We start from the raw sequence: 24,697 nt of genomic DNA, 5'->3' as shown, positions 1-24,697 counted from the left end.
TCTTCTCATCTTTAAAGATAGTGTCTTCTAATTGTAGCTTATAATTCATAGTACAAGCTAAGCCCACCATCCACTAGGCTCAAAAAATTTGCTTTCTAATTTCACCTTCAGCTTCAAAACCGTACTCCAGCCACACGCACAAGAATAATTTTTTGTAATATAAAATGATTTCGTTGACAAAGTATTCTTCAACCAGAAAAAGTATCAAATAAAAAGTGAAAATATTAACATTTTAATGATAAAAAATTAATCTTATTAAATAATAAGAATATTTTCTATATCAAACATATTATGAATATGATAACCAAAAAATAAAAACTACGAATATAATTTATAATAAACATCTTGAGTAAATTTCTTATAAAAGGATTGAAGATCTTTATATATAAGTTATATAGTTTTTTCTAAGCTTAATTGTATTTTCAGTTATAATACTTTAATTTATATGTAATTTTAGTTTTTTTTAGTTTTAATTTTGATTTCTTACATTTAATTTTGTTATCTTCCTAATTGTTTGAATTAAGCTCTTATCTTAAATTTTTATCTAATAGAGATGTGATGTATTATTGTTTTGTATAAATTAATAAATAAAAATTATAAATATATAATGAAAGCTAATTTTATTTTTAATGATTTTTTAAATTATTTATTAGATAAAATTTGTGATAAAAAATAATTTTAACTGTAAAAAATTAATGAGAACTGAATACCAACCATTAAAATTAGGAGACTAAAATTATTAGCGGACTAAAATTGCACATAAGTTTTCTTTCTGCAACTCTATCATACATGTAACCCAGTTGAAAGATTTTTCTTTCATTTATCTCTCTCTTAAATTTTTATTTTTATTTTCTCAACTAAACTATGTATAACTGTTAGAAAAAAGACACATAAAAAGTAATCATTTGTGATTTTACAACACTTTCTACATCTTTCTCTTTATCACATTACCCTTTTTATTCTATATCTTCTTATCTCTCTTTTCATTGTACAAAATAGTACTACATAAAATAATGATACAAATACAACTTTTCTCTGCAATACTACACAATTCTAGTAATGGATACTGTTTTTACAGCAACCAAATCTTCCCATCACACTCTCGCTTGCAATCCTATTGCATTTCCCAATGGTTTGTACTTATGATGATGTATTATGGTGGGGTCAATGCATGGTAGGATTGGTGGTGTCGTGTAGTACAACGATATATAAGCAAGTGGGTTGGATTGAAATTGTGCAAGACTATATACATTCAATGAACAGTTATAATAAACTTGGATGAACAGCTTAATCCATTCAATTGGGGGGATTGGTTAGGTATAATTTATCCATGGTGACAAAAACAAAACGCTTAATCTATTTCTCCACCATATCTCTCCCATTCACGTGATCTTAAATTTTCATGCTTTATATCCAGGGTTAATTGTAATATTTTGTACATATAATATTTACAATACATATATAAAAAATAAAAAATTCTATATATGAGTTATCGTATAATTTTCTTTTATAGGAAACTGTTGTAATGTACTATTAAGATGATGAGGGTAAACAGGGAAAGGGTTTAAGGAACAGGGAGTGTAAGAGAAAGATGGTCCACTACACAGTGGTGTGCACGACGGTGTTAATAATGTTTCTCACCTGTGATCTTACCAACAGTCTATTTCAGGTCCCGCATTCACATTACATTGCTGATGACCACAACGCTGCCATGTGAATGACGTATGAACCATGGTATTGTACATTACACTGTTTCAAAATGAGTTTGGTAACTAGTACTAAGTTATGCCCATCAAGAGTCAACCAAATGCATCCATTGTGTAATATTTTAACCATTAGAGTCAAAGTCGGTATGTCTTCAAGATATTTTAATTCAACAAATATAATGTTTTCCTCCCAAAAAAGTAAATAAATAAAAGTAGGGAACAATTTATTTCGTAATTGACTACGACATGACTTTATTGATTACGGCTCTAATTTTCTAACGATATAAAGTTTAGAGGATTTTGTTAGATGATGGAAATCCTCTTGTTAGAAGGTGGTAATATGCAATAAGGATAGACTTTTCAACAGCATATGTGGTTTTGTAATGTATAACAGTTTTCTTCATCTTTCATTAAAATATTTTTTACTCCAATGTAGCTAAGAAAATTAACAAGCTTCCAATGGTCCACGTTCAGGGTCGTTTCCTCTGTTTATGTTTTTTGGTCAACGATCGTTTCAAAAATAATAATTACACATCAGAATATAAATAAGGCCTCATTTTCATCCATATCGCTTTGCTTTTTATTTGGATCAATTATTTAATTTGATCGCGTGATTTGAATTTTTAAACAAATTAAAAATAATTTTCCATTTTAAATTAATTTAAGTAAAAATTCAATTTTGAGTAATCCAGTCACTTTTGTAGGAGTGATATTTTCATATTTATCTACAATGTATGTTCTTTTTTATTTTATTTTTATTTTTTAAAAATTGCGACTAGTTCTTTGTTATGAGTAATTAATTTATTTTTCTAGGACTTAGATAAAGAACTAATATATTTATTTGATTATTTGATTTGTCATTCAATTTATAATAATTTTCCTGTAATTAATTAATACATTTAAGTTATATTTTCAACATGTGACTAATTCTTGAAGTCTGTGTGAGTTAAACAAAAGCGTTTAAGGTCTTTATAAATTAAATAAAATAGTTAAATTGAATAGTCCATGGTCTAGCAAATGATATAGGCATAATTTGAATAATCCATGTAACTCTAGATGAATAGCAGCATAATTTTCAGTAGTGATCACTAAGTATAAACACTCCATAAAATTTGATTTATTCTTATACCAAAAACGCTGATTAAGTGCACAATTAGTAGTGAATTTACGGCCAAGGGTTTGTCTTTGGTTGATTTTCCTTTTCCAAATTAACTTACGTAAAATATGATGTTCAATTAGCCCCGCTTCTCCTAATGGGAATGACAACACCCTTATATTTTCCTAATATTGCATTGGTCTTGTGTTCTTAGAAGTAAAGAATAATTTTATTAATTGAAAATTTTCTACAATCACATTTAAATACTCTATATTAAAAGGCAGTTGACAAAGTAAAGGAAGGACTAGATTTTGTTGAACAAGGCTGAACTAACCAGAAAGTAAAATCCCCAAAACTGACTTCCAAGATTGACCACAATTGCTTGATACTACATACAAAGATGATCTATTCAACTTACCTTAGTTGCCAAGTTTCCCAGTCCTTGATCCTCCAAAAAACAAGCTCACTATTTACTTTTCCTAACCATTTTAGACCGAGATGAAGATTCAGCAATATCTTGAGAAGTGTTTGAAGCTTCTGACAATTGCAATGCTTGCTTCAAGCTTTCCACTATCTGACTCATGGAGGGTCTATCTTCTGGATTCTTCTTCAAGCAGCTATCAGCCAATTTGGCTATTTTGCGAGCTGCAACAAGAGAATATTGGTTCCTCAGACGTGTGTCCATTATCATGCTGAATCTGCTACTGTCAGCAGGGTACTGTTTGACCCAATCTAATAGCTTTTGTTCTGGTGTTGGACGGTTTCTCTCCAATGATCTCCTTCCTGTGAGGATCTCATATAGTACAACACCAAAACTCCACATGTCACTCTGAACTTTGAGATGACCCGTTTCAATGTACTCTGGTGCAGCATATCCCTGTGTGCCAACTACCTGATAACAAAATAATATAGAGAATTCATTATAAGTAAACTCATTATTTCATAACTGCTATTATAGTTGTAAATGAATATATAGGATCATAGCAATGCTGCTTAGATAACAGCTTAAAGGGTTGGCCATGTTGAATCATGATTTGGCTTTAAAGCCGCTACATTTAAGTACTTACAAAAATGATAACAAGATTAATTAGCACTTGAGAATCCATATTTGCCATATACATACCGCAGTGGATACATGAGTCTGGTCACCTTGTGGTCCTTCTCTAGCAAGACCGAAATCTGAGAGCTTTGGGTGGAAATTCTCATCCAATAGAACGTTTGAGGATTTGAAATCTCGGTAGATCACCTTCCCAAAAAAACAAGGAAAAATGCACAATTAGCAATGAGAATCTTTAACAATCATTTGCATTATCGCTGTAAGCCTGCAATATCATTCTCACCATACCCAAGAAAACTATGCACATCCCAGTTTGTATATTTCGTTAGTTCTATCATGACAAACAAAATGTAGTAGAAACAATTTCAGCTTTGTGACCCAAAATAAAGCTTAATCAATTTTTAACAAACCATACCGTTATAAAGAATGGTCCAACTGAGAGAGCGAGAGTAATGAGAAACATGTGAATGTTGTTTATGAAGTTTCCATAGGAAAATGCAAAATAGAAAACCGTTTTGTTAATCCCAACCTTTGTGGCCGAGTTTAAGCAACAAATAATAATAATAATATTTTATTGAAAACAAAAGTTTTGTCACACTTTTATATCTGCAATATAATAAATACCTTCATTTAAAATAAAATCTTACTACTATTAATGTTTAAATTTAGCTCCAACTCTAAAGGCTGAGCATCCAAATCTGTGTGGATACCAGCAAAACCATCTCGGTACAAGGTTTCAGCACCATGCGAAGCATGTCCAAAAGTACACAAACCCCTTGGACTGCTACGGAAAACACCATCTGATTGAAGTTAACAAATTAAATAAAAAATGGCATGCACTTACGCTAAATGATGTGGCAACAATTTCAATTAAACCCATTGAAGAATGATCCTACGAGGTACCTGAATCTCAAGTCCCTCATGTAGATAAGCCAATCCTTGAGCAGCACCAAGCATGATCTCCAATCGTGTTTTCCAAGGCAGTGCAGGTAAACATCTATCAAAAAGGTGATGTTCCAAGCTCCTATTGGGCATATACTCATACACCAACAATCGTTGAATCCCTCTTTCTCCATCCACAGAGCAGTATCCCAAAAGCTTAACCAAATTTGGGTGATTAACAATGCCCAGAAATTGAACTTCCGCAAGCCATTCCTTATGACCCTTCACAAGACAACAAAAGAAAAATATAAGAATGCAGGTATATTTACAAAGTATAATACAAACATTTTGATAAGAAGAAAAAATAATAATCTGATTGACGATGATGATGTAATTAAGCATATATACCTGGAAGCCACGCGTGTTGAGTCTTTTGATAGCAACTAGAATTGGATCACCCTGTTGCTGAGGGGGTTTAATGGAACCTTTATACACACTTCCAAAACCACCTTCGCCAATTTTGAGCATTCTGTTGAAACCATTGGTGGCATCTCTAAGCTCTTCAAGAGTGAAATCTCTGAAGATGTTTTGTCTCTCTCTGTACAAGTCCTTGACGCTCTTGGGCGAAGAAACGGAACCGGTGGAGTTGGTGGGGCGGTTGAAGGCGGGGTTTTTCTTCTTGCTGTGCAATTCAGGAGCCGATTTGCACTTGTCTTTGAAGAAGAAGCACTTCATTTTGTGAACATGAATTAAAGGGTCGATGAGAAAAAAGGAAGTAGTGGAAAATTATATACGTGAGAAAAGAAAAGAAAAGAAGGAAAGAAGAGTCTTGGGGGAAATGAAAGAGAGAAAACAAATGGGAAAGGAGAAGATGGAGAAGTTGGTGTGGAAGATAATGAGAAGCGCGTGGAGAAGAGAAATAAGAAACCGGGTTTACGACGTTTGTTTGTAGACAAAGACCAACAAGACCTTTCAAAGGTTGCACTGCCAGCAAGCTGGATCGAATCAATTTTGTTTCTTTCACCCTGGTCCTCCTATTCTCTGTTCATTCACTTTGACCACATAAAATAAAATATACTCTGTTCATTGAGTAAATTTTTTTTTATTCTATAACCTGTTATTTTTACGTTGAAACAGAGTTACTCATGATTTCAATTTAAACATATACTAAATTGAATATAATTTTCTTCAGATACTAGTCTTTTCTTTTCGTTTTCAAACATTAATTCCCAATAATAATTCTATACTACACCGTGTCTGAATCTAAAATGAGAAGTATATATAAGTTAATTTACAAAAATAAATGGTAGTGGTAAATAGTGTTTTAACATTTTAAATGCATTGAATGAGCGACAATTTGTTGCGATCACAAGAATCAAGTGTTTATACAAATACAAGCTTAATGTGTTTTGTGGTGTTAAATTTGTTGCTAGTTAAAAATTGATTAAATGTTTTGAAAAACAATTAAAGTCAACCAATTAATAACACACAATAAAAATTCTGTTAATCTTAAACTCTTCCGACTTAGAAGCATCACATAGTTGTTGTGAAACTGAAAAAAAAAGTTATACTCTCCTAAATAATATTTTTTTAAAAATTTAAATATTTCTTTAAAAATATTATTAAATTTAAAATTGGGCTTAAAAATAATAATATTTATAAAATTGAGGACTTTTAAAAGCATGTCCCCATGCTAATTATTTCAGGAAAACTCAGCGGGTGCTTCCCTTTTGCCCTTGTTTAGTGGTCAATTTTCCTTGAATATTTCTAGTCACGACTCACAAGTCTCCACCACCTGTTGCACCCTAATCTGATATAAATTTCACTGCAATTTGCAGAGAACACGAGTCAATGTAAATTTTCCGCTACTAAAATTACCTTCTTGAATAAGTGTCCATTTAAAACAAACTGATATCAAATTTTATAATTAAGAAGCTAATCAATATAAAAAGATTTGAAATAACCAAAATGACGATATTTTTGTCTTTAAAGCATTAAAGGATTTCTCTCTGAAAAAGCATATAGCAAATTAGTAAAAGTGATATGGAATGTGAAAGTGCTTTCAAGTGCTCATGGCTGTCAAAAAGCTGCATTTAAATTACACATTTTACTCTTATTTAAATGATTTGTATTTAAAATATTTTACATAAAAATTTAAATAAAAATGGCAATAAACATTCCCAAAACAAAAATCAAACAATGGCACCCACTTGAATAATAATTAATTTTCTGTTTTCCACACATTAACTTTCTAAAGGGACTGTGGTGGACTAATGTGATCACAACGATATACACAACTTTTATACTTATTTTGTTGTTGTATTTATATGTTGGACGAGAAAATAAAAGAGAACATACATTAAAAACATGACTTTACCATGTGAAAAGTTATAAAATGATATAAAAAGGTGATTGCGAAAAATATTATGAAAATAACACTTCATGTCAATGAACACAACAGGGACGAATAATGCAGCCCGGCTGCCAACAAAAGACACAGATTTTTAGCTTTTTGTGATATCGAATTATTATTATTATAACTTAGCTGCATAATGCTATGACATGTGTAAGGGAGTAGATAATTTATATTAAGTATAGTCAAAGCATGTGTATCTTTTGGAATATATAATAATAGGCATCAGCATAACTCGTAAATTTTGGTTTTTAAATCATGATTAACTTTTGGAGTGACTTTTACCGACCAAGAGTACAAAATTATTGGTTCTTATTATTATTATTAATCAATGATAAAATCATCAACACAAAATGAAACGAAGATAAAAAGTTACGTGGTCATTGTTATAAGGTCTCCGGGTCAACTTTGCTTGTTCCACCTTCTTGCAATGCAGGAAGGGTAGAATGAAGCACATATTTAAAGGGGACATTCAAATTCAAATAACATAAAAAGGAAATAGTGATTATTCTAACCCGCAAGACAATGGTTCATAATTTCAAACTTACTTTAGGGGAAGTAGAAAAACACTCTCTGTTTCAGATCCCTCATTTCCACGCATGAATAGCTATCAGAAATATTGACTTGACCTTTTAGTCAATTAAATAAAATGAACAAACAATAGCCAATTCAATAAACTATTTACAGTTGTATAAAGTAATTTATCTTTTTTTTTAATTATTTTGAACTTATCTATCTAATTTGTTTGAATAATGTTTTTAAACTTGAATCTATTATTGAAATAATAATAATTATATACATATTAGGAAATATTATATGATGTATTATTATTAATTTAACTAAAAAAATGTAATGTTCAAAATTATATAAGAATTACTTTTAATTCATTCTTAATTAATATCAAGTGTAGAAATTCTCAAGTTTGAATAAACAGAAATTTTACTTATAAGTTTACTATATTTAAATTTGAAATAAGAGCGAATATTTCCTTCAAATTATTGAGAGCATGATGTTAATAATACAAACAGAATGTGATTATATTATATATATATATCTATATATATATATATATATATATATATATAATATACTGAAATATAGGATTTAAAAAAAAATACAAAACAGGAACAATTTTTTATACAGATGTAGATATTTAAAAATAAAAATTATAAAAAAATTTAAAGTATAAAATTTGTCATTAGTGATTTTCACTCAAAAATTACCATTTTTGTAATATTTTTCAAAATCTCATATTTTTTAGTATTTTAATTTTTTCGCATATAAAAATAAATAGCCACAGAATGCCAATTATAATCTTCTTAGTCTTCTAAAAATTCACATCCATGCTCTTAAAATAGTAATACCTGATTTTATATTGTTATTTTTTATTTAATTTTAAAAAATAAATTAGAAAGTAAAATATTAACTGTAAAAAAATAAATATTAAGATGCACCAAAAATGTACTTCAGTTACATTTAGGGAGAAGAGCAAGTGATGTGATTAGAGTCATACTATTTTTACAATAAAAAGAATAATTATTTTATTTTTATCAGATCACGTATTATATCATTGTTTTTCTTATTTTTTTAATTTTGAAGTGGTATAAAAAATTATACTGATAGCATTTGTCCTGCCATTTATGGTCAAAATGAGTCAGTTGAAGGCCATTGAAGCAAACAAAGAAATAGAGAAAAAGGAATTTAATTGACTAGGAATTAAAAGATGATGAAGAGTGGAGAAACATCATCATCACAAATGAGGGAAGGGAAGAAAAGAAAAGAAAAGAAAGACATTATTCGAATTGGAGAAGTCTATTCATTCTATTTTGTTGTATATTGAATTCACCCCCTCCATGGTTCCCATTAGTCATCATAATTTCAATGCAAGTTTGGAGGTTAGCCAGTAACATTATTTTGTTTACGTAAGTTCCAAATGTATCATTATTACCTCCAAAAATGTTAGCCTTTTTATTATAAATTATAAATCAAATTCTATGCAATAGGAGTATAGCTTTCAAACTAAATCGCACGGGCTAGTTGACCTATTAGATTGAGATTTGGTTACATTATTAGTTTGAATAATTTTTTTTAAAAGTAAAAAATTAGTTAAATTGATTATTGATTAACAATAAAGCAAAATCAATCAGAAATCAACATAAAATGGGTTGAAATTGAGGCTAAACTGATTTTATAAACTACTCTATTGTCTGTTAAGTTACACACATTTAAAAAATTACAACGCAAAAGCAAATATTCTAATAGTCAATAGCATTAGAAATAAGGTCGTAGTGAAACCAAAAACATATTTATTCCTAAGAATTTGATATGGCATATGAGATATGCCCAAATCCCAAAAGAATTAAGAATTTGCTTCACAGATGTTATTTAGTGCGAAAGCGCACAGTTGACCAAAAACAGAAGTATGAAAAAGCATATGGAAGGTTATGAATTGAAAGACCCATGGTAAGTTGGTAACCTTCACACTTGAAAGTCGTATACTAAAAAATTAGACGTGTTGAATATGCTTCTCCGTCTTAAATTTTCTTTTAAAAGAATAAATTCATTTTAAATCTTTTAATTTTAAACTTTTGTAGTTTAATTTTTTTAATTTAAATCATATAAATTACTTTTTACATTTTAATTTAAGCTTACATAGTGTATAGGAACAAATAATAATAATAATAATAATAATAATAAAAATAATTAAATAGCCGTAACAATCACAATTAACTTATAGTGATAATAATTACAATGAGATAGATATGAAAAAAGTAATAATATAAGATAATCATTATGTTTGGAGTTAAATAATTTTTTTAAGGATTATGAAAATTTTTATTTTTCTTTGAAATATAATTGTAAAGCTTTTAAAAAAAATTGAGAGTTTTAATTATATAAATTAAAAATTAAATAATATTTAGGAGAAAAATAGTAATATAAAAGTTCTAAACTTGAATATTGACTTTTTCTTAATAAGTTTGATAATATGAATATTATAAATATATTTTTTTTATAGGCAAAACATATATTATTAAATAGAATTTAAGAGGAACTCAAAACCCATATACATAGAAAAAAACTAATACTTATTCAGAAAAATAAAAAATAAAAATATACTTATAAATAACTAAAACGGATGCAATTTCGTGGGTTCAAATATTAATTAGCTAACAAAATAATTTTTTCCTTACTAATAAGTGATAGTCATCCAGACTTCAGAATAATAGAATTTAGAACTTTCTTCTCATATAAAACATCATTAGAAAACACAATTCTATTTCTATATAACCATAAAGACTATACTATACCTACCTAAACAATTAACAAACATATCTCTTCTCTTTTACTACAACAACATTAACTCAAAAAAGCAAGTGAATCGATAAATCTGAAGGCAAAATTAGTGAGAATCCAAGCCAACGTGCAATAAAGTACTAGATTTGAAATGAAATTAAGCACGTTAAAAATAAATGATTTGAAAGTTCTTTCAAGTCATGACAGAAGCAACAAGTTATATCATCAATTTAAACATCACGATCAATCAGCAAATATTTATAAGAAAGTGCATTCAACCACAATTGCCAAAAAAATATTAGACACTTAAGAGAGACTTTCCCTTTCCATAACTTTTGAGAGTTCTGTTTGAGGGTTCTTAGCCTATCCTTAATCGTTACCTTTTGGTCTAAAAATGGGACTTTTGTTTAAACTTAAGAATCAATATCTTAAAAAAATTGCTACTTTGGTTAAAAGTCTTAACCTCCTCTTAGAGCTATATAACCCAAAAAAAAAATATTATAATAAATTAGGACTTACTTAGGTTCAATACTAAAAATAGATCTTCATAACTCTTTCTTGTTAAGAGGTAAGTTTGTTAAGATATGTATAGAATTATATTTAAGAAAAAATTAATTCTTTCTTTTAAAGTTGTAAGTCATTAATTTAGAGTTGAATACCAAAGGATACATCTTATACTCTTTGCCTATGAGAAATATAAGTATAAACAAAAAAATTGTATTAACTTGGATAACAAAAGTTGATATATCTAGTGCTTCTCAACTATTTACCAGCATGGATAAGGGTTGGTTTCACAGGTTGGTCATGTTATGGAAGGGGTTCAGACAAATAATAAAGATTCTCCCTTATATTATGATCATAAATTATTTGACACCTCGATGTTGGTCAAGAGACCTCCTAAAAAAAGTTAAGTCATCCCAAATCTTTAAATTTCTTAAATTACAATAGTGAAAAGAGAGATACTTCTACGAGATCTAGAATTGACATTCTAGGTGAACTTGGGAATGGAACATTCACATGATACTAATTCTAATCCTAAAATTATGATTAATTCTCAAATTAAGAGTAACAAGAGAATTTAAGTTCAAAACTCCTAGAGTTTGTGTTAATTCATGTAAATCTGATGTTAAAAGTTTTATAGGATCTAAAAACAATAATTAATCAAAAAGGTAGAAAAATTCAAACCTAAACTCAAATTTGAGAAAAATGATAATGTTAAAAGTTATATTAGTCATGATATTACTCTGATCAAATACACCCCTAATAGGAAGGCTCATTTTAGATAACTATATGAATAAGAAATTTTACATATCATAAGTAGATTACACAAAGACTTAAATAAGAATTATAACGAAGAAGCTTTTGTCTAAGATTTACTTAGAATAAATTTAGATAGTAATTTACAGTTTCAAGTTATCAACAAAAAAAAAAGCTTATAAATAGGCCCCTAAACTCTAACCTAATCATAGGTATTAACAAATCAATAGATAAGGGTTTTAAAAAAAATAAATTATCTGGTCTGAAGAACCTTTATATAAGAATGTAATGTCTATGGACAATCAACATATTTAAGATATATCTTGTTTTGATTTAAAGTCTTTATGAATTGCTTTTTCTAAAATTGTAAGAGTATAGATAATAAGATCTTTTTTAAATAAATTAATGACCTGTTTATTATGTATAATATTAATTTCATTACTCTATTTAAATTTAGAGTTAGTAAAAAAAAAGGTTAAATCAATTATTAGAAAAATTAATTTAAATGAGTATACTAAAGTGGATGCCATTAGGTTTTTAGGAAGAATTTGATGTTTATAAAATATTTAATTCTTTCATAACTGATTATATTGTTTTTTATGTCCAAAAAAACATATCTAAATTTTGAGAAAAAAGAACTATTTTTGTATGAAATATTTTTATATCTAAAAAGATTAAAAATACCTAATTTGTAGATGTTGAATGGAAGAATCTTCTTGCATGACTGGAGTCAAACCTCCCTCTTGTAGATTCAGATTCATCTTCACTTTTTTCTTACTTTGTAATATAGAGGACTTTTGTTAACATCTTCTTCATTTTAGTTCATCCTATCTTTTCTTGAATCGTATATAATTTTTCTTGTCGACATAATGAATTACACTGTTAGCATAAACCTATATTATTTATGAAGATAATTTGATTTTTAAAATAAAGATATTAAAGGAAACAAACATAACGCTTATATTCATTTTATGTTAGTATATAGCAATTTTGTAATGAAAGAAAATTAAACGGATTTTGACTTATTTTCATTATAATTTGAATTTAATTGTGTTTGTTTTTATTTTGAATCAAATAAAACCAGTCCAGCCTAGAAAAATGGTTGATTCTGACACGAGTTGCTGGCATAATAATAATGCTCTTTACACAGTGAGATTTGCCTCACATTTCTTACATTTGTGGAGACAGCAGAAATCAAATATAACTGTTAAAAAGAAATTGGTATTAGATATAATTAGAAGTGAAAATGTATAAATGTAATAAAAAAAATTGAGTAAAAAAAGTGTAACTATCATCGATTTAACTCAAAATTATCACAATAATTAACTTACACTCTTATTTATTGACTTTTACAACAAATTCACTATGTTTTATAAAGGTGATGTATATAAGATATTATGTAAATAACAATTTTTTATGAGCTAAACGAGCTAACGCGACTATTCAAAGCTAAAATGATTCGAGTCAAAGAGCATGGTATCATTTGTTAGCTTAATTTATATTAATTTTGTAAAACTACTCAAGTTCTAAAGTATAGCCCTCTGTTTGGTTTAATGAAAAGAAATAGAGAAAAAGGAAAAAATTATAATTTAAGTTAAAAATAAAACAATTTTGTTAAAACATTTTATTTTCAAAAATTCATCTTTTTCTTTTTTAATATAAAAATTTCGCTAAAGTAATGCATGCATGGCAGGTGTGGGAGCTAAAAGAGTTGAGTTTTATCAGCGTTGCTTTTTCAATCATGATTTAATTGGATTGTTCTTTCGTGTATAATTTTTATCTGTAATTTTGATTTCTTTAATTTTAATTTTTGACATTTAATCTTTATATTTTCTTAACTATTAAAATTAAGCTACATCCCAAATTTGTATGTATTAACAAAGGAGAAAATATATAAAATATATGAATAAATTAAAAAAAATTAAGATTCCAAAGTCAACACTTTGAAGTTATTTTAATTTTTTTTTAATAATTAATATACTTTTCTTTGTTAATGTATACAAATCAAGGTCACCTAACAATTATTATGTTTTGCTAATTATTAGATAAACTTTAAAATAAAAAGACTTAACTTTAATAATTCAAAAATTATAAAAATTAAAGATACCATAATCGTTCATAAGATAACGTAGAAAGGCTATAAATATAAGTGCTTGATCATTAAAACAAGTATTCTTGCAAGCGCAAATTTTGTTCACTCAAATCAAGTGAAGTTGAAATACACAACGGGAAATTTGAATAAAAAGAAGTTATTAATCAGTAGAACAAAATAAGTCTATTCATAGGTCAACACAAAAATATATCCACAAAATAAGGGTTTAGAAATTAAAATTTACCCATTAAGGCCTGAATCCATGCAAGTTTGGGATAGGTCAGCTCGCAGCCCCTCATTGCTCATTTTTTTTTTTAATGAATATGCTTTTTTAAAACTAATATTTATTTTAAATTAAATTATTAATTTTTTTATTAAAATTTATTAACATAATCAATATTTAATTTTAGATTATAAAACAAGAAAGATCATTGCAATTAAAGATATAATTTTTTTTCGAAGAAGCTTAAATAATTGAAAGAGTAGTTGAAACGTTTGTTTTAAATATTCGAAACTACTTGGAATGTTTATTTTACTTTTACTTTTGTTGGAGAAGTGATTTGATTATACTTTTTGTTTAAATTTGCTGGGTAGATACTGATGTTTTAAATTTTAACGTCTTAAAGAAAATTATTACATTATAAAAAAAAGAAAATCATTAATATAACTTTTTATTTTTTTTTTAATAGATGTTAAAATATATTTAATTTTTAAAGTCGTAAAGCACACTTTCTACATGAACTCGTTACATACAAAAAATTAAAATTAGTTTATCATTTTAAATGTCTAAATTATTTTTTACTTTAACTTGACTTACTTAAACTTTGCTACCTAATACAAGCAGGGAGATAGCCCGAATTGAGAACTCTGTTAATCAGCCATGATTGATCAAAGGTGCTCTCTGCATAAATGAAAAATAGAATGTAGAATGCCTTTCAAATAAGACTTAATTTAGCGAGACTGCTGGCTATTGGCTAATTAGAGGTGAAGATGACAAGTTTATCGGTTCAAAAATCAATTGAGGAGACAAAAACAACTAATTTAACAGAACTTTAATATTCATTTTGTCTTCATATTTTTTGTCTTATGAATATTAATTAATTTTTATACATATAAATTAATCCTTATAAATTAACTTAAAAAAGAGAGAAAAAGACGAAGTGGTCCTGTACTGTGAAGGCGCGGTAACATTTAAGACAGATTATAATAAAAAGTTAAACATACATAAGACTTAAACGTAAATAAATCATATTATAAATTGATAATACATATTATACTAGGTAATTTTTAAGGACAGAAGGTACACAGTAAAAGCCACGTTATATTACAAGATGTCAGCAAGACAACAAACAATCTCGAGGACTCATTAGTTCGGCTTTTCCGATGATTCAATAGATGGAAGGTATATAGTAAAAAATTGTTCAGTTCATGAAAAAATCAAGCGAACATGCCTAGATCGATGTTCTATCATATGCTTCAGGTCAACCAATACGCCACACCCTTCCCACTATCATGTGATAACAAAATCAATCATTGACAACTCTGTTCCAAGCAACAGCTGCAGCCAATGTGATCACCATCAAACCAAAGAGCTTCAAAACAATTTGATGAACTCATAAACATGATCGTTTTAATTTTTTGTGTCCCCACTGCTCATTTGTCATGAGCTCTTCACCATGTTCATTTTTAATTCATCCACTGTGACTCCAAAGCAGTCTTCGATTATTATTGACTGGAGGAGCTAATCCTGGAATGTCGCGAATGTCTTTGTTGTTTGGGTGCACAATCTGAAAATTTGACAAGAAAGTTAGCATCGTAAGTCATAATCTGAGCACTGTCAGAATCTTTAATCAGTAAAAATAAGCAATTTGGGAAGCACATAGCAGTTCCACTGGGTAAAATGAAACCAAGATGGAGTTTACGAAAAAGAAAAATGGCATTTACAATTGTCAACTTCATCATAACTATGTTCGATTTGTAGATTTTCTTCACCATTTGTATACAGCCCCGACTCTACTTTGGATATGTTTTTTTAAAATTTATACAGTAATTAGTTACCATGTCAATTAAAGTGCTCCGTGACAAGTTTTTTTGGCACTGTCGTGGTGAAAACAATCTTTTTCAAACATATTGCCAATTTTCAATAATTTGTTATGATAATTTGGACACAAAAATGAACCTTGGCGTGAGAGATATCAACAAAATATAAACTAGAAGCTATAGATCTGTAGAAGCCCATCAAAAGCTGTCCAGTGAAGACTTGGAAATCGAGGTCATTTTCATGTTTAATCAGTAAATCAATAATTTATGCTCCATACGCAACATCAGTGCTTACACATATTGTAAAGCAATTTCTGCCATAACCATAAGTAAAAAAATCACTCGGCCCCGATAAATTGCCTAGAAAGATGGCAACCATAGAGGATAATAGTTCTGAATTGAACCATAAGAATCAAGAAGTAAACTTCTCTTACCTTCACAATAATGATAGCAACTACTCCCATGACAATAATGAAAAGTAATGCCATAATACATTTGTCAGTAGCAACCTGTTGCAAAAACGCCAGTAAGTTAATGAATGAATGATTCATATAGTAACTATTTTGCAATAAAATGATGTGGATTCTGTAGAAATTGACCTGCCTACCGATTTCCTTCACCAATTGAGATGCTTTCTTTAAAGAGAAATGGATTGAATCCAGCTCATTAACAATTCTGCTCATTTGTTCCGTCTAAATATGGAAGAGATTACAGCAATTAGTTCTCATGTTAAATTCAAGTTTTTATGTTCTCTTAATTCGTCTCAGTTAATTCTGGGTGTGTGACTATGCATAAGATTCATACCTGAGCCTTAAGAGCTGCTGCAGTCTCCGTACCAACATTTATTGTCTCTTGTACTACCTATTAATGCAGAGGGATTACAGCAATAAACTTTCTGTCAGCAAAGTTCCCCTTTTTACTCCCAGGAGGGCAGCAAAATTTAAATGTCCATAATCATCAAATTAAACATTATCCAGAACTTTTTATTTCTCCTTCACAACTTCCTCTGTCCTTCAAACTTCAAGGACAGAAGATAGAGTTAAATTGTGGCCTTAAGGTTAGTTATACATATAATGCACAATTTTTCTGCATTAAATCCAAAGAGGTGCATGGATAACTTCTTCAGTAACTGCTACATAGGGTCTAATATTAGAACATACCATGTCATAAAAACTTTACAGACATCTGAAAGACAGAATATTTGCTTCCTTTGAACATGAAAAAGGATGGAAATATCACCCCACCCCCCTACAAATACTTTTTCATCATTTCACTGATTTTGTGATTTTACAATACCCTGGAAACTGGGAATCTAGCAGAAAGGATGATAAAGAAATTGGGAATGACAAAAGTAAGATTAGGATGGCAGTGTTACAACTACAATAATGTTAATTTAAAACAGACTTTACAGATTTAGAATGCGTTCATAAATTTAATCAAGGAAGAACATGTAACAAAGATATTGTTGGAAGCAAAATGACAAGTAGGTGCCAGATAAACAAAAGAAAACAAACAAGAAATGGAGGACAGAAAAATAAGACCAAAAAGATGGTAACAATGACTTAGGGCCCCTGTCATGATGAAATATGTGTTATGTAGAACCAAGTCATTTCCCTCTGGGTCCCTAGGACTAGAAAAATAAAATAGCAGGCTACAAATAAATTTGTTGTATTCTTTATATTTTAAAAAAAGTTATGATCAAGAAACAAACCAACCTTCTTTCCCCTTTCAATGGCTTGATCTGTCTCATCCATCATCCGATTCCCATGATCCATTAGCTGTTGATTTGTCATTGCTGCAATACATCATAAACAGTCCACATTAACCACAATAGAAAACAACTTAATTCAGTTTGGTAATGCTATGAAATCCAGAACAGCTTGTTTTATTTTATTTTTTAAAAATTCTTTATCTGTTTGAGGTGGTTGACCAAAATATAGATGTGCTTTTACGCGACAGGGAAAGCAGAAAATATGCTATTAATATTTAAAAGAGAAGTATGATATTAGTGTTTCTCCAAGGAAGCAAAAGTAGAAGCGAAAATGTTTTTTAGACGAATTTATTTCTTTCTAACTATGCTTTCTATTGAAGCTTTAAAAAAGTCATTTCTCAAAAAAATGAAAATGATCAAAGCAGGGCCAGACAGCAACTTAGACTATGCAGCACACATGTTGATGAGCATATCAAAGCACACCAAGACCATCTCCCAAAATAAAATATTGCATAACCATGATAATTTTTTTCTCAGTTCTCCCTTTCACGGTAATGATTAAGGACTCTTTCTCTACACATAATGACCACATTTTCTGTCTATGCTTCCCCCTTCATTGCATTAGTATTTGCTAGAATTAGGCAACCACAAGTCATATAAATCAAGCATAACAAGAAGCAAAGGCCTAGCACAAGAAGTGACTGCAGAAAATGTGTTATGACTAATGATACAGGAATATTAGCTTAACATAACCGATATGAAGAATAGGTAGGCTTACAGGATGCCAGGAGGCCATTTTCTTCTGCATAACCTTCATTGGGCCCCTCAAAGAGTTCAATTCGTTTATTCTCAATATCTGTAGCATATCTGCATTTCAAATTTTCAATAAAACACATGCACTAATTGGTTGACACTATCAAGGAATACATCCACTCATGTAAGAATAGAATGACCTTCAATGACATTTTAAGGAAGCAGAAGCATATAATATGAGCAAATGAAATCTACGCCTGCCAAAAAGGCTAAGATCAACCACATAATATGATGTTTTAACTTACTGCTTTTTCAAAGCAACATATGAATTTAACTCTTTGATCTGCAACAAAAAACAGACAACACTCGTCAGTGACATTGATGAATATCATACCTAATGAAATCCAATAAACCTACGATATGACGAACTAGCAAAGTCAATGTATCAACGAAGAAAAGCATATCACATAGGTGTCCACAGCTTAACATCTCACCATTGACTGCTTTTTCTCATTCAACATTCTGTTGGTTTCTCTATCAAAGCTATTCTCCAAAACTTTGACCTCTTTATCGAACTCTTTAATAAGCCTGCAACAATAGATCCCACAATACACACACTTGAGTAAGCATAGAAAGTAAAACCTCAATTCCGAGGCGTGCTTCCAACACCGAACGGCGTTTTCACCGTTCAGGAAAATCAAGGTTATCAAGCTTTTGAACACAGATCAAAATTAAACAAGTTTCGGATTATTAATTTTCATCACAGATCTGGAAAACGTGACATATGTTGACTAGCCTACAAAACGAACAATTTACAATGTGACACAAAAATGCAATATCAATACGTCGATCATAAACAACAACAACCAAGCTTGCTCATAGTTCTACCAAAAAAATAAAAAGATGAAAGAATAAAAATGAGGAATGTGAAAGGCGAAAATTACCGTTTACAATCTCGCATTTTCTCGGTGAGCTCTTCCATCTGCCGGCTCTTTCTATTCGAATCCTTAATCTTCTCCAACTTCTGAAACCCATTTCTACAACAACAACAACAGCCGATGAGAAAACAACGTAGGAACATAGAAGGAAATGGGAAGGTTGAGATTCAGACGATAGGGCGCGGAAATTGTCGGCGATGTGTCCGTCGATCTCGGCCAGGTCCTCGCTGATCGCCGACAACTGATCCATGACGCGGCGAGATCTGATGCGAAGAGGATTATTTGGATAGAGTTTTTGATGAGGGAGGGGAATGCAGATTGCAGAAAAGATTTTGGGTTGCACCCAAACGGCGTGCTATAGCAGCATTTGGGATCCAACCTCAACCAAGGAAGGATGAAGGATCTTCAGTCTCGTTCGTTTACTTACGAGGAACAAAACAAAAAACTTTGTCCTTCTCCCTCGTGATTCGTGATTATTTTTTCACAGAAATTTTTTTTTTTTTTTTATTTTTTATTTTTGTTATAAACAAATATGGCCGTTTAATTTAAACCGCTATTAGGTTTAGGATTCCCGTGGTGGTTGGGTTCGTTTTGTTCTGTCGCTTCATTGCTGTTATAGATTTTGATCTTGTTTGAGACAGCCTGTGTAATCTAGTACGCTATTTTATGGCATCAAAATACCAATGTACATGGTCCAGTTTCTCTAAAATTAAAATTAATATTTTAACAATAATGTACTTAATATTAAGATATTTAATAAATTAACGTTACCTTGTATTGTTCATTAAAAAAAATTATCATCTACTGTTCAATTTTTTTAATATATGTATACTTATTTATTTTTAAAAAAATGTACCAATAAATTACAACATAAGTGCTTTAAATTATTTTGAAGACGATAATTTAAAAATAATATATAAAACATTAGGAGAAATAAGAAAGCTAGATTTGGACATTACGGGTGAGTTAATTCAAGCTGGACAATAAGTAAATATTTTTAAAAAAGAAATGAAAAGTTTAATTATTTTGTAAAAACAGTTTAAAAAATAATATTACAATGTTTTGCATTTAAAAATTATATGGATTTTAGGTTTAACCAAAATTTGACTAACTGCACAACCCAACCTCGAAGTTTTTTATAAATTATAACCCTTAGTGCTCTCACGTGTGCTTGGCACAGGACCTAATGGAAACCAAGTACCCAATTTAGATTTCAGATAGAGTTGATGGGGATTAGGTTAATCAAACAAACAAACACCCATGATAATAGAGAGTGAAAACACTCAAAACTTGGTCTTTCATTTCTGCATCAGAAAGTTTCAATCATTTTTCACATGTTGGTTCGTGGGGTACAGAGTATAGTTTTGCCCAGTGGTTGGTGCATTATTTTTTTTTTGCTAATCATCGGCGATGATCGAGCACAACGTGAAAGCGTGTTTTTGTCTCAGAATAAATTAAATAGATATAAAATTAAACAATTACGTATATATGTCTATTAGGCCTCATTTTAAATGGTGTAAAAAATACCCAAATTATAAACAAATTAGCAGCCATCCCATACATTACTAGGATATTTTCTTAATTTAAATAAAATGTTAAACATAAAAGAAAACGTGCATGATTGATTTAAATAGATAGTTTAAATTTAGAGAAAAAAATTAAAACTGAAATTAGAAGAAAAAATTATAATAAAATATTTTAAAAATAATTAAAAATTTAAAAAATAAATAATAATGAAGGCAGTTTTACTAAGAAAAAAAAAAGAAAACAATAAGAAAATTACAATATTAAAAAATAAAGATTTAAATTTGTGATACAAAAATGACTAATTAATTGAAAATTAGAATAAAAATTACTACAAAATTTATTGAATAATAAAAGTATCAAAAGATGCATCGTTGCCCACTTAATAAAACCATGATTTTACTACTTAATACACAATATTGCTGAAATTACTGCAAGTTGGCAATTACTAAGACCCAACTTTTTTCCCCTTAAAGAAAAACAAATCAACATCATTACAACAGCTTTTTTAAGAAAACGGAAAAATAAACTTATGATAAAATAAATAAATTATTCACGTGTCATATGCACTTCTCAATATTATACTCTAAATAAATCATTTGCTCCCTAAATTCAATTAGCTGAACTTCAACTTCTCAATCTGCCTGGCTTAAAAGTAGATCCATGTTAAAGACAACATCAAGCATGCCAGAAAATTCAATGACCCATCATAAGAAACCCAATGGGGAGATCCTGATTTCTCTGGCCCAACATTTGCAATTGTTGGACTAGGCGCTGTCGATGTAGAAGGAGGAGGAGGAGGAGGAGGAGGAGCTAAAGGAAAAGGAGATGGAATTGGAGGTGAGGCCTTACAAGAAGGTTCTGTGCTGTTACATGGAGGTGAAGGAACACTATAGTTAGCTTCTGATGCACACGTTTCTGACAATACCCCATCTATGCCATGACATCGAATTGAAGATCCAGCTACACATATATTTGGGCTTATAATTTTCACATTGTTGAGAACATAATTCTTCCTACCATTGTTGGTGATTCTCAGCATGCAATTTGGCAGTGAACTAGGAACAGTTGTGCCAGTGGGAAATTGTTGCAGGACATCAAAGAGCAAAGGTGATGGGATTGAATGTCTGAGCAAGAAATTAGAAATGGATCCCTCTTGCAACCCTATGTTAGCTAGTATTCTATCATTGGGCATCAAGAAAGTCACATTCCCCTCAAGTCCTGGGTCAAGTGGTGACATATTGATGAGCATTACAAATGTGAAGTAATTTGCCCTTTGCATCTCCCTAGTGGCTGCAACGATGTCTTCATTCCTTGAATTAATGTCTGATGGGGTGATTAATGAAATCAACATCAATAAGAGGAAAATTTCTAAGAACGTGTTGCTTCCCATATTCGATGATGTTTTCTTCAAGTTGCTTGATTTCTCTTCTCTTTTCAATAAGTTGGTTTTATCATGAAAATGGCATTTTAGATTTTGAGAATTGAATGACAAATAGGGTAAATTTTTTGTGTGCTCATGAAAAGGTGCTGCTTCACCAACTAAGCCTCACACACTTCCTGGATGATTGGGAGCTTGATCGAGTAGCGATTGTAATGATAAATCTCAACTGAGCTGCCACAAAACTTTGGGTAATTAAAATAGCATTAGATTAATTATTCTGGCATTTATTATTTAATTGAATACAGCGGCAAAGCACCATCATAATTATTCGGCTTAACCTTAGGTTCCATCTTATAACACAAGCAAGAGTACCATGCTAAAAAATACGCCAATAAATATGGCCATGTTTTAGTTATAGAACGGAAAATAAAATTGAGAGTGAAAAAAATACAAAAGACAAAACTTGCACTGTTTTATAGATATTGTTCGTGTTTTTATCAATTAAAATTAAAATTTCATTTAAATAAAATATTTACGTTATCATAAATTATTTAAGCCGTTTTGTTCACGTGTAAATCAACTTTTACTCAGAAGTTAGTAGTCTTCAGGGAATTTTGATCTCCCCTGTTTTTACATCATAAATAGATACTTACAAAGCAAGTTTTTGAAGAAAAAAAGTTATAGCATGATTCATACCACAAGATCATCATACACAGGTGTTTAATTATAAATATGAAGGTACCTAATATACGGGTAGATCAAGTCAATTTGATGACAAACTTATTATTAATAGTTATTTCGCCAGAAATTTATTAAAATATGTTGGTTTTTATATAGAATTTGAACTTGAAATTACAATTATATCCAAAATGCTTTAGACAGTGGCCTTGTGCATTTCTTAATTATATTTCCTTCCCCCATTTTTATTAATGTAAGACATTTTTTAAAAAAAATATACATTAAAAAAATTTGTATTTTTAAGTTTTTTAGAATATAATGGCTTTTCTTTATGTTCTTTGAGTTTGTAATGGGGTTGCAGACACGTTAATTAGTCATATGTGGGATGTTCAATAAAGGATCCGAGACTTAATAACTTCATTAGTTCAAAATCGTGTGTTACATATACTATACACTAGGATGCACCGGTTTATTTATTTATTTGCTAAATTAATTTATTTTAAAACAAATAAAAAATATAATTTAATATAAAAATATATAATATTAATTTTTATTGTATTAAATATTATTAAATATAATTACATTTAAAAAGATCATGAATATTATTTTATAAATAATATTTTTTATATTCCTTAACAACAATAATTTGTATTTCTTTTGTTGAATTATGTAACATACAACTTATCATAACTAGATACAAAATTTCATAAATATAATATGATTTATATTAATTAAACTTAATTTAAATTTAAAATATTATAATTCATTTACTTATTTATTCATCATGATATCAAAATATTAAAAATGCAAGTTAAAATATTATTATAAAATTTTAATAATAAATAACATTCAATTGTTTTATAAATATATTATTATTAAAATAATATTTTATATTTTTTTTAAATTTATAGACTCAAATACATGGTAAAGAATTACATTATCATAATAATCTAATTTTTTTAATAACATGTATAATATATTGCAACATTAAATAACTATTTTTAAATACAACAATTTTGTTTTTATTTGTTGACATTAAAAAATTTTTATGATGTATATTTTTATTTTCCTTAATGTACTCTTAAATCTTAGAGCAATACTTTTTTTATATGCAAAAACGTGTATAATTGTTCTAGAAAAGAAAAAAAAATCAATTAAAATAATTAAAAATAGATTTAATTAATATTTTGATCCTTTGACTCGAATTTGTAAGTTAGTATTCTCGATTTAATTTTTGCCGTTAAGTTTAAAGTAAATAATGTTAAATAAGTAAAAAATTAAATTGAAATAAATGTATATATGAGGACTAGTTTATAAATTTTTTACATATAGGGACTAACTTGTAAATTTAAATCAATTATAGAGACAACTAAATAAAATGATCTCATTTTTCTTTCCTAACTTTTATGCTTTTCCACCTCTCAATCCCAATCTTTCCAATATTTAATGGAGGTCAAAATTTAATACTCTCTTGGCCTTCCTTTTCAAAATTCAACCAACTCTCATCAAATTTCCTTCTCTTCTCAACTACTTCACCACTCTTACCTTCACTCACACCATCTCCTTTGCCTTTGCCTCCACCTACAATTCTACTCTCTTCATTCTTCTTCTTCCTTTGCATAAACTAATGCTTTAGAAGAAGCTTGTACAACTTGGGAAAGGGTTTTGATTGATAGAAAAGAAGAATCCACTTCAATTGATATGCCCTTAGGCATGGCTATACATAACATAGAAATCACACTTGGAAAGAGTGGACAATTAGCTAGAACAACAAGTACTATAGCGAAACTGATTGCAAAAGAGGAAAAATTGGCCACATTAAAATTACCTTCTAAGAGGTCTATTTGATATCCAAAAACTACTCAGTAATTA

The 24,697-nt window shown here is 29.2% G+C and overlaps 3 protein-coding genes across 3 annotated transcripts; all 3 read right to left on the bottom strand.

Moving 5' to 3' along the window:
• Positions 1-3,014: 3,014 nt before the first annotated feature.
• Positions 3,015-5,650, bottom strand: LOC113850067 (probable serine/threonine-protein kinase PBL19). Its single transcript, XM_027480401.1, has 4 exons — positions 5,150-5,650; positions 4,763-5,023; positions 3,926-4,048; positions 3,015-3,694 (listed from the first exon to the last, which is right to left on the bottom strand). The coding sequence occupies exons 1-4, from the start codon at positions 5,474-5,476 to the stop codon at positions 3,269-3,271; spliced, it is 1,137 nt and encodes a 378-aa protein (XP_027336202.1). The 5' UTR covers positions 5,477-5,650; the 3' UTR covers positions 3,015-3,268.
• Positions 5,651-15,445: 9,795 nt separating this feature from the next.
• On the bottom strand, positions 15,446-19,489 carry LOC113850295 (novel plant SNARE 11). The gene is made up of 10 exons (XM_027480772.1): positions 19,413-19,489; positions 19,246-19,338; positions 18,796-18,889; positions 18,607-18,644; positions 18,327-18,415; positions 17,553-17,632; positions 16,642-16,698; positions 16,437-16,529; positions 16,272-16,346; positions 15,446-15,584 (listed from the first exon to the last, which is right to left on the bottom strand). Exons 1-10 carry the CDS (start codon positions 19,487-19,489, stop codon positions 15,489-15,491), a joined length of 792 nt encoding a protein of 263 aa, XP_027336573.1. The 3' UTR covers positions 15,446-15,488.
• A 1,923-nt stretch (positions 19,490-21,412) lies between these two features.
• On the bottom strand, positions 21,413-22,156 carry LOC113851168 (FAS1 domain-containing protein SELMODRAFT_448915-like). Its single transcript, XM_027481647.1, has one exon. The coding sequence runs from the start codon at positions 22,154-22,156 to the stop codon at positions 21,413-21,415; it is 744 nt and encodes a 247-aa protein (XP_027337448.1).
• Positions 22,157-24,697: the final 2,541 nt, after the last annotated feature.

This window comes from Abrus precatorius, unplaced genomic scaffold (assembly GCF_003935025.1).
Source record: "Abrus precatorius isolate BTA unplaced genomic scaffold, Abrus_2018 Scaffold9, whole genome shotgun sequence".
NCBI classification, from domain to species: Eukaryota; Viridiplantae; Streptophyta; class Magnoliopsida; order Fabales; family Fabaceae; genus Abrus; species Abrus precatorius.
The sequence above is the reverse complement of the archived record's forward strand: the minus strand, read 5'-3'. Positions and strand labels throughout refer to the sequence as shown.

Bases quoted from the DNA above. Each gene is read 5' to 3' on its own strand.
- LOC113850067 (XM_027480401.1), bottom strand. From the start codon at position 5,476: ATGAAGTGCTTCTTCTTCAAAGACAAGTGCAAATCGGCTCCTGAATTG. The intron at 5,024-5,149 runs GTATATATGCTT...TGTCTTGTGAAG, and splicing joins TCAACACGCGTGGCTTCCAG to GGTCATAAGGAATGGCTTGC. The intron at 4,049-4,762 runs GTACCTCGTAGG...TTTTTTGGGAAG, and splicing joins ATGAGGGACTTGAGATTCAG to GTGATCTACCGAGATTTCAA.
- LOC113850295 (XM_027480772.1), bottom strand. From the start codon at position 19,489: ATGGATCAGTTGTCGGCGATCAGCGAGGACCTGGCCGAGATCGACGGA. The intron at 19,339-19,412 runs GTCTGAATCTCA...TTGTTGTTGTAG, and splicing joins GACAATTTCCGCGCCCTATC to AAATGGGTTTCAGAAGTTGG. The intron at 15,585-16,271 runs GTAAGAGAAGTT...TCAAATTTTCAG, and splicing joins TTGCTATCATTATTGTGAAG to ATTGTGCACCCAAACAACAA.
- LOC113851168 (XM_027481647.1), bottom strand. From the start codon at position 22,156: ATGGGAAGCAACACGTTCTTAGAAATTTTCCTCTTATTGATGTTGATT.